The sequence below is a fragment of the Morone saxatilis genome, unplaced genomic scaffold, assembly GCF_004916995.1.
Source record: "Morone saxatilis isolate NCDOM2014 unplaced genomic scaffold, NCSU_SB_2.0 Contig4, whole genome shotgun sequence".
In the NCBI taxonomy this organism is placed as follows: Eukaryota; Metazoa; Chordata; class Actinopteri; family Moronidae; genus Morone; species Morone saxatilis.
In genome coordinates, this window is record NW_023339984.1 from 15,801,076 (window position 1) to 15,812,042 (window position 10,967).

Below are 10,967 nucleotides of genomic sequence, written 5' to 3' on the forward strand. Positions count from 1 at the left end.
ACACACTTCCTTGTTGAGGAAGCTGGAGCGAGGAGCGGAAATATAAACAGCGACATCTAGCGGCGAGTTTTCACCTCCACAAACAAGCTCTTGAAGCTTGGAGGGTTGCTTCAAATCTAAGTTTTCGCCACATTCATCTATAATATGGAGCAACAAGACTGTATTGTCAATGGAGAAAGTCCAGATACATAAAATAATGTAATTTAAACGGTGTAATCTTTGTTTTAGATGTACCTAATGATAGAAGTAACCTTGAGAATATGAAGACTTTTTTTCAGAATAAGGGTTTAGATATTTGTCAAAAATAATATGACAGTGTTATAAATCGCAAAAGCTACTATTTCTTGTCAAACGGGCATTGTTATAAGCTCTTATCAGAAAAATACTGACCTTAGATTGCAGTAATTCTCCCAAATTGACTCTTTTATGGAAACTAAACTAAACAGAATCAAATAAATTCCCCATCCAAATAACAATAATAGAGTTCAAATAAAGATATGACATGATATATAAGACTCGTAATGAATTTAAAACACATTTGCTTTTTATATAATTCTTTTCTGTAAAACAGAAATCAAATCCATTTCTCATTTATTCCTTTAATGTGCTCATTCTCAAGCGTTCTGGTTTAATAGTTTTAATATATTAACACCAATAAAAGACATGGTTTGGTTTCTGAATTGTAATATTTCTTTAGGGTAAGGCTAAGTGACATATTTTATGCATATTTCATCATTCTCAGTAACTAAAAGAAGTTTTTGTAATACAAGTGATTTAGATGAATTCTGAGCGGATTATTTCCTTTTTACTTTTCATATTCTTTGTCTGTATTATGTATTTGTTTCTATTATCATTTTTTAACATTCATACATAATTAATAGGATTCTTTTTTGACAAATTCAGTGTTTTCTTGTCCCTGTCACTTGGCCATTGCTCTATAACTTTACATTCACTTTTCTTAACAGAAGTGAACCAAATGCTGAGAGAAAGGCCTACTGTGTATTCTTTCTTACACCCCTTAAAATCAAGAAGGACCCCCATGAGGCTTTGGCGGCCCCTAGTGGAGGTCCTGACCCCCAGCTTGGGAACCACCGGTTTATTATGTGTATCTTTTTTAACCTTGTTTCTTAAGTATCAACAAACAAGAACACCATTAAGACCTCTCAAATAACTGGGAAATACTTTGTAACAAAAATAAATAAGTTATATAGGCTACTATATATTTAAGTTCACGCCTTCCTCTGTGCCTGTGTTGTTTGTTTGTGTGTTGCTTTTTCTTTGTTTGACATGGGATTTCATTGACAAGTTAAATAGTGTGAATAACAACATGACTCAGTGTCAGTTAACTTTCAAGACCGTTATCCATTTGTTACATGAATCTCCCTCCGTGTGTCCTCAGGCTGAAGGGAGTCTGCAGGAATCCTCCAACAAGACCCGACAGAGACCAAGAATCCAACCTCACCCTCCCAACCACAACCTCTCTCTTTCCTAAACACACAGTCAGAAGCTCGAGAGAAGAAGTAGCATAATTAGTGCTTAACAGACATCTCTCACAGCGAGTTTGAAGAAGCTCTTTAAACCTCAGTTAAGTTACACTTTTGTATTCAAATTAAACAAAGTTGCTAAAGGCCGTAAAGACACATTTAACACTTTGAAAAGAGGGGTTGGATATAACAGCTTAAATTAAAAACAAATCAAGCCTCCACTAAGACTTGCGTATCAACTATTTTGCTTACAGAAATATAGAGTCATATATTAGAGGATGGAATGACGTGCGTCTAACTGTTCGGTACTGAAAGGTTTTTCCCGATGTGACCACAATGATTTACAGCTTTAAATACATCAACACAGTCATACCGAGAATTCCTTTTGTGCCGGTAGCAATCACTCAGATGTTGTAATATAAATATTCAATGATTTATTTTGCTTGTATCCTTTACTGCCTTTATTGTTTATTATATAGTACATATAGTGTCTATTATATTTTAAATCCACCACTAATTTGAGCAGTTAAACTGAATGTCAGTCAGCCTACTGGCTCGATGCCAGCTTAAGTTGCTTTGTTTGTCAGTTGTCTAATAGTGTCACCATTACAGAACTAAACTGGACTTAAATCTAACTGCTGAATGTTTTTTAACTGATATAATAAATCTATTTTGGTCACATGCGGGTGTGGAAATGGTTTTACTGTTGCATGCACCTGTTAATGTAATGGTATGTGTGCAAACTGAGGGCAGGGTTTGCATTTTTAAGTGACAGGAGGATAATATACACCACATAAGCATCCATATAGATGTACTTGAGGGTTATTAAATAGTAGAGAAACATTTATCTTCTGTGTAACAATTATGTATGAATAAGTGTAAATATTCGGAATAATGGGCAGTACGTGGATTAAACCCACAACCTTGTAGTCATTAACAATACCGTCGACTGAGCAAAGCAGCCATGAGTCATTAAGGGGTCTAAGAAACCATGAATGTTAATAAGGGTGTAGCTAGTGTAAGGATACAGTGACAACATTTTGCCCTGACTTGATTTTTAGTGTCCATAACAAAGCATGAATAAATGTCCAGAAGAGGCATTTTACAAAAGATCAGTCCATTAACTGACTTGAAAACTAACGGACATTTTGTGGAAATAATGCGGGAATATTTCTTGGCTCTTCCTGGAGCCTCTGCTTGTTGCCCGGTAACCAGACGATGGCGATGAGAATGAAATAGTTTGACACGTAACCGCTGTAAAACTGCAAACTGTCATCTTCACACTGGTTTTTTGTACCAATTTTTATCAAACATGTTAAAACTTGTTGATTTGTGAGCTTGTGTGCTGGTCAGTGTATTTTGTTATCTCTGAACAAGGCCAGACTAGCAACTTCCCCGTCTTTCCAGTCTCTGTGCTAAGCTAAGCTAAGCTAAACAGCATACAGATTTAACAATTGTGCTGAAATGGAAGCTTTTGCACCTGCGCTGGATCTAAATTATAGGTAGAGGAGGTTGAAAATGTATCGCAACTGTCCAATAAACCTGATTACCGATTACCGTTTCTGCAGGGATTAATGGCTCAGGGTTCGCTGTCTTTGACCTCGCTTCACTTCAGACACAGAGAGAACAATCGTATTAGGCATTTTACTACAGATTAGATGACACTGAGAGGCTGATTTGTGACTAAGCCTTTCTACCACTAAGCCTTTCATTAGGCTTGGGCTTTTATATTATATCATCTTAGCCTTTAGATACATTTGTGGGAAACAGCAGAACCACAGTTTTCTGAAAATGTTGTAATATTTTCACCAAATAAGGACGAACGTTTTCTGTACTAAACAGTGGCACCATTTCTGGAGCCATGATCTCAAATTGGCAACATTAAACAGCAATAATTTTCTTTTCAGTGCACTTCAGTGGCCTTGAACCACACCACCTAACAGCCAGTTAAACATTTAACCTGAAACACTGTTGAGCCAGAATGTAGCTCACAATGAAAGCACCACCAGCACATTAATTATTGTGTAATATATTACTCCTTTATTGAACAAAAAGTACTTTTTTCATAGAAAAACTTTCTTTTTTGCCCTACAGAGAAACCCACAGGTAATATTCACATGCAATACAAATAAAGAGAAGTAGGTTGGTATTGACACACATGTTAATAATGAGCTCATCCATATCACAACGCAATGTAAAAACATATATTAGTCAGACTTGGCCTTGTTTGGTGCATTATTTCATTTACAGTAAAGTTAAAGCTTGCGTTATATACAATTACCCAAATCCATACACACGTACACACACATATACATTAACTTTCCCCTACTGCAATGTAATCTGACTTGTCATCCACCTATCTTCTATCACTTCACCTTTATGTCCATCAGTTGATACATCCATCCATCCTTCATCCACCCCCCTGAGTTTGTCTTTTTGATGATCTTCCAGGCTTCCCTCCCGTCTACTGCTCCCCTGATCCGGCGGTGTCATCACTATCGGCTCCTCGGGGAGAGCCTGGCATCGATCCTCCGACTGACCCTCCCTCTCTTTCTCCTCCTCCTGCTCTCCTCGCAGCCTTCGCCTTCAACAGGTGACTGTTGGGGTGAAGCGAGTGAAGGTGGATCACCAGCTCGTCCTGCGTCCCCGCCGTGTGGCCGCACTCCTCGCAGACGTACAGCTTGTTGCGTCGCTCCTTGTAGGCGTACTTCTGGGTGACGCTGTGGATCTTCTTCATGTGGGACTCCAGGGAGCAGCGCTGGGTGAAGGCCTTGTCGCAGAGGGTGCACTTGTAAGGACGGACTCCTGTACGGAAATGCGGGAAAACAAATGTCATATGCTTTCTTGCACCTGTGCACCTTTGCGTTAACGCGAGTGTGTGTAAACAGGAAAGTGTGTAGCTACCTGTATGCGTGCGTACGTGTCTCTTGAGGTCAAAGGTGTCGTTGAAGCCTTTGCCGCAGAAGCTGCACAGGTGTCTCTTGTTCTCGTTGTGACACTTAACGTGTCTGTTTAACATCCGCTGGTGATGGAAGGTCTTCTGGCAAACCTACAGCAAGCAAACATACAGTCAGGGCCATTTCACTTTTACATACAACACACAAAACATTAAAGGTTCCCTGTGGAGTTTTCTTGTCAACAAAGTTATGTTTACATTCAGCGTTTCTCTCTAAAAGCTGTTGTGTGAAGCCCGACAAACATCATTAATGATCAATTTTCTTCCTCAGAGCAAAGCCAACTAGAAAATATTTCAAATGTTTTGTTTACATCCATGTTTGCTAGCTTGCGGCCTTCTCCTCCATGGGCGCTGCGTTACGCTTCTTTGCACATAATTGCCTACAACTGTTGCGGAACAGCAAATATCAGCAGCAAGATATGCAGAGCATACAAATCATGTTGCTTGTGAATGATACAAATAAAATGGGGACCCACTCTTAACAACACTGCTCTGAGGCGCAGGGTGCCTTTAAATTGTGTTTTATACAGTTTTCTTATTCATATAATTACTTATTTTGACAGATTTTAATATTTTTTCTTGGATCAAAAAGTTAACACTAATACATTGTGTGGCTTCATATGAATGCATCATCATCCAAGTATTTCTAAGACAAAATATATCAAATATAATCTAAAAATATTGAAATTAAAATCTGGATTTGCATTTTAAAGCTTCAACCAAAACTGTCATTCCAATGTTGTTAATGTACCTGGCACGCAAACGCCCCTGTCGTCCCTTTCGACGAACTCTGACTTTGACCTGTTGATCTGGTCACCATGGAGACCGCTTTTGGGGAGGCAGGAGTTGTCGTCAAGGCGACCGGCATCACAGTGGCATGTGGGGTTACGGATGGAGGGGTGGGAATGGGAGGAAGGGAGAGGGGAAGGGGAGAAGGAACGTGCGGTAACTCGCCTGTAGTTACCTGTGGTGGAGAGAGTGAACACGGAAAGAGTTTAATTGCAAAATAAAATCATTATTTGACAATATATTTAGTTTTATATCCACAAAATCCACAAAAAAATGCTCCCCACTTAAGCACCACCAGTCCTTTGCTCTGTCAGCTTGTTTCCTCACCTTGATTTTGGATCGGATGTACGGAGGGCCACCCTGCGACCTCCTTCTGACCCCTGACCTCTGCTCCGGTGAAGCCACCGGGCTCCGCGGTCGGCCCAGCGTCGTGCTAGACGGCAGCTCGGCGTACGTTTGCGTGTCAGAGAGAGACTGTTTGGTGAGGCATAGCGGCGCTATCTCGGCAGGGCTGGCTTCAGCTTCTATCATCATCAAGGACGGAGGGTAGATGGAGACTGGAGGGAGAGGAGGGAAGAGACAGTGTCACCTTTGAAGTCATTTCTTAAATAATAGATTTTTTTTGGCAACTTTTTGGGACAGTAGAAACAAGTTGGAATTGTGTTTCCAATATTCACTCTCTTTTAGCTTTGTTTCGGCTCTGTAGCTGTGTACAAAGTGCTCCACTTTGTTCAACAGCTGGTTGCTAACTGTGTCTGTCTGCCATTTTATGCTGAGCAGGCAGTGTGCAGTGAGATTTTAGAGCTATGAGAGTGAACCAAAAATAGTAAAGTTGCAACCGGCCTGCTAAACAATGAGCTGAAACTTAATATTAAGCTCCATAAAGCCAAGGGGAGCTTCAGATTCGGGTGATAACTGTCTGTAGATTCATCACTACGAGTGACCTCTTTCACGTTGTTACTATCATAAACAATATTGATTACAGCCGCAGAAAAGTAGGACAGAGAGTGAGAAACGTGTAAGAGAACAAAGAAAAGGGAGAGAGAGGGGAAAAAAAACGAGGCAGAAATTTCTTGTACTAATAAATTTCACAATAGGCCGCCAGCCTGCACCGCTTCATATTTGCACAATCTCTCAATTAGCAAACACGCAGAATGTGTAAATATGTGTATGTATTTCTGTGTGTGCGTGGGTGTGTACATGTTTGGCCTATTGTTTAGTGCGACTTATTTTGCACGCATACACATGCCCATTAACGCACATGCACACACACACACACACACACCACATTACCATTGCAGGTAAACTTGTCTGACCAGACAGTCTTGCAGCACTGGCCCTGTACCTTCCTCAAACAATCCGCCTCCGCAGGGGTGGATGCCTGCCTTTATGCGTGTGTGTGTGTGTGTGAAAGTTGCATGTATGAGCACAATATAACAAAACACCACTCAAACACGGAGACAGAGAGAGATCTGGGGTCATAGAAACCTTTCAGACCGTGACACACAGGTGCGTGTCTTTGTGTGTGTGTTCAGGTAGCCCAGAGGCAGGTGTGGTCCAGCTCAGCGAAAGACAACGAATCAGTTGACGGCCTCAATCAGATAAAACACAAATGTAAATGCAAATGAAGCCCCGCAGCTATAAACATAAAAAGACATAACCGATCTATACTCCAGCAGAGTTAACGGTACGCGGTGACACAGTGACAGCTCTGTGAAGGCCTCAACTGCTGTTTCCTTTCATGTCTGCTGCTCACTGAGCTCCTGTGGATCCTAATAATGTGTTTACAGTGACTTGGGCTGGGTACCAAAAAAGTAATGGCTTATTGCATTTATCACCATATTATTCGTATAATAATGTAAATATAGCTACGGCTACTACTGCTACTTTAAGTAGTACAACGCATGACGCATGATTTCCTGCTACAACACACAAACAATGCCTTCTTAATGCTGGTTAATAACAATTAAGTTGTCAACCATTTAGTCTAAAAATAGATTTAAATGCGCACAGTGACTTCTTCACACACCTGTTTTGTCCGGGCAATAGCAAAACCAAAAATTCCCCTTTTCTAAATGTGAGGATTTATTATCCTCACATCTGAATCTATCTATCTATCTATCTATCTATCTATCTATCTATCTTTAGACTTACTTAAACAAAACTAGTTCAAACCTTATATATGTGGGCTTTTACTTTAAAGAAGATACAGTAGGTAGTGGCATTCGACTGACCAATGGTGTAAATTTAATTTAATTTAACTGTAATTTTACACTTGAAATCAAAAATATTTTTTTAACTCAGTTAAGTTAATAAGTTTTGAGCCCTAAAATCTAATTACAATGAACAATAAACAGCACAGTAACAGGCAGACGTTGAGCATTTAAATATATTACACTTTACGTTTGTCTTAGTTCCCTGATCCGTATTCAGAGACCGGAAAGAGCTTATATTTTATATTTATTTTATTTATATATTGCTCAAGGACACTTGCAGATGTGTATAGGAGGAGCTGAGGGTCGAACAATCAACCATACAGTTAATGGCCGAACATCTCTGACCTCCATGAGGAACTTGCAGTGCTTTATAACAGGCGGTTTGAGAGCGATGGTCCATTCTTCAGCATTGAGCTTGTGCCCTTTCATTATCATTCCTAAACTATTTACCATCAAAGGGTTATAATTTTGCTGTGTGGCCGTGTGTCCTACATAAATATATAATACATGATGGATGTTTTGTCAGAAAAACAGCAGACTGTTGCGTCTCACACGTTTTTTTAAATCTTTCTTAATTATTCCTCTGTGGTGATAGTTTCTGTGGCGACGGCTGCCGGCTGGACATTTAATCTCATCTTGTATTGTTTGTTCACCCCTCCTTCCCCCTCACAAATGAATGAACCGTGTGTGTGTGTGTGCTTGGGTAAGTGTGTGTGTGTTCGGGAGGTGAGGTGAGGGGGTCGAAAATACCCCGACTTTTTCCACATTGAGAGAGAGAGAGAGCGAGGGAGGGAGCAGTGTGGTTCTAAATACACTTATATTTCTTTCTTTCATATTTTCTTTCTATCCACTTAACATCACGCTGGGAGAAAGAGTCAACAATCGGTAGATAACTTTCTCAAACACAGGGTGTGAGTCTGCGTGTGTGTGTTTGCTAAAGGCGTACTGTCTGCAGCATTAGGCTCTCCCCAGGGTCCGTTACATTGCCTCCCATCCAATAAACATTAACCTTGCAGCAGCCTCACAGACCAAGAGTGGAGTCGTCTGAAATTCCTTGCCAAAAGATTCAGCCAGCAGCTGGTTAGCTTAGCTTAGCATAAAGACTGGAAACGGGGGGAAACTGCTAGCCTGGCTCTGTCTAGATGTAAAATAAATCTGTCTAAAGCTCACTAATGAACATTTTAAGTGTAATTAACTTAACTTGTACAAAACCCAAAGTGTAAAAACAAAACGACTGAGTCTCCGCTGGTTGCCTGGCAACCTCATGGTGATGACAAGACTACAGGATACATAACCACTGAGTTTTGTTTTTACACTTCTGTGTTTGTACGGATTAAACAAACATGATATTAACTTTTTACCTTCGGACCGGGCCACTTTCAGTTTCTATGCTAAGCTAAGCTAANNCCTCAAAAATCCAGTATTGATCGGTATTTGAACATTATATTAATATGTAACTGGAACGTTTTTATGACCTCGATTTGTGCAACTGAATAAAAAGAAAAATGTGTTTTATTTCTAGATTGTATAGATGGGAGAGTACATTTACACGTGTATCTTTTTTATTTTATATATAAATTATATTGTGTTATCTTATGTCCAAAGTTCTTTCTTTATTTTATTTTCCCCCCAACTAAAACACCTTGGTTTTCCCATACAGTTCAATAACATTTTAATACTATCTTAAAAACAACCTAAAAATCACACATCCACTATCAATATATAATATGCCACAGCCAGTTATAACACTGCTTGCAGCTTCATTTTTTCACTACTTTGTATTTTAATTAAGTTCTTCTTTTAGTGACTACTTGCACCTGTTAGAGTTTCTCTTTTTTATGGTCTATATTAAAGTCAATTTATTGTATTTACATTATGCCTGATCTCAGATAAACCAGCTGGTGTGAGTGATAGACTTGCTATGTGTGCCTGGAAGTAAGAGGAGGGATACACCAGACTGTAAACTAAGTAGAGGCTGATTTAGGACTGATGATCCATCAGAAACAGGCCCAGGCACATGTTTGGGGGTTAGGAGTTAAAAATAAACTCCTACACACACACACACAGAAAACTGTCGAAACTTATGGCATCTTGCGCGGCGCCTCATAAAAGTATTCAACTTGCCAGTTTCTGAGGGCAATTATCATACCTCTGTGTGAGTGTGTGTGTATGTGTGAGTGGGTGAGTGAGTGTGTTTCTGTTACCCGTACACATGTCAGGCAGGTACGTCAAGTAACGGCACATACCTGAAACTAGCTGAGACCGTTGCTGGGTTTGGTGAGGAGTGTTAACTATGCGTAATTACGCACAGACGCTCAGTTTTAAGCTTAAGAGAGAGGATCTAGTGGAACATTTGATATTTTGATGAATAAATGTGACTTTTCTGTAACTAATTAGCATTGTAGTTGTCACTTAAGGTCAACAAAGACTAAAAGGCAGAGTTAACCAACAGTTTATGAGTTAAAGAAGTACATTTCTCGGTTTTCTCTGCGTAAAATTCGCTTTCAAAAGCTTCAGGTGTGCTGTTGATCAACCCAGAAATACCTGCGTGCTTCCATTACGACTACTCAATGTTACTTGAGAGGATTTATTTATTAGTTCTCTCTTACATGCGTTTAAAACCACCCAAGAATTAGCGGTGCTTCAGTTCATCCAAATGTTCCGGTTTCAAAACACCAGAGAGGATGTAAAAGTCAATGATTAAAAGGTAACGGTGATGAGATGTGGAGGAAAGGAGACACGGGGAGAGAGAAGAGGGGGAGGGGGAGAGAGAGAAGTAGAGCGACAGAGAGGTTTAGGGTGTAGTCCGTTACTTGTTATCTGATACCAGTGTGGTCTTACAATAAAAACTCCGCCGATGGCAACAATGGGGATTGTTCTCAGGGAGAGAGAGACAGAGTGGTTGGGAAAGACGTTGGGCTCCTTCAAGTTGTCATTTAAATGTAAAGTTGGTGGTAAACACGCCAAACTGACGCCAACGCACACATCTGACAGTTAACGCATGTCAGAGCACCCAATCCAGATTTTCTAGTGGACCCACATGTCAGAATCAATAATGTCTTTAAATGAGGGGCCACTAAAACATCTAAAAGACTTTAAGCATGCGAGAACCACTTGGAAATCCAAAATCACAACCCTGTACTAAGACTGGATCCCTTAGCAGTAGGCCAGAACAGAATGACTACCCATAAGGCCATATAACAGGCCCATATCTGGGCTACATAAGTCAATGAGGTGTACAAGGAAGAACGGTGCAATCGGGGGGGTTGAAGGTCGATATGGGAAAAGCAACGGGCCCTTGTGATTAGGCCACAGCTCGCAGTGAGTTTGTAGGTGACAGACAGACAAACTGACATGTTATGATCCATTCAGACAAATAAAATACGCAGCTTCCCTTCTGCTCCACTCTCTCCTCTCCTCGCGGCCCGCTGTGTTTCCCGTTATTCAGTGGCCCCGGACTGCAGCCGCCCCGTTACAATCACAACCCGACCTCCCACCTCCCCCCCCACACCTCCCCATCCC

General features: G+C 40.5%; 1 protein-coding gene across 1 annotated transcript in view; it reads right to left on the reverse strand.

Annotated features, from left to right (window-relative positions):
- Window positions 1-3,518: 3,518 nt before the first annotated feature.
- ovol1a (ovo-like zinc finger 1a) overlaps window positions 3,519-10,967 on the reverse strand; it is an 8,122-nt gene continuing 673 nt past the window's right edge. Inside the window, exons 2-5 of the mRNA XM_035675456.1 lie at window positions 5,557-5,786; window positions 5,192-5,404; window positions 4,389-4,533; window positions 3,519-4,289 (exon numbers count right to left, since the gene is read on the reverse strand). Coding sequence (XP_035531349.1) covers window positions 3,949-4,289; window positions 4,389-4,533; window positions 5,192-5,404; window positions 5,557-5,786 — 929 coding nt within the window. The 3' untranslated portion in view covers window positions 3,519-3,948. The remainder of the gene's footprint in view (window positions 4,290-4,388; window positions 4,534-5,191; window positions 5,405-5,556; window positions 5,787-10,967) is intronic.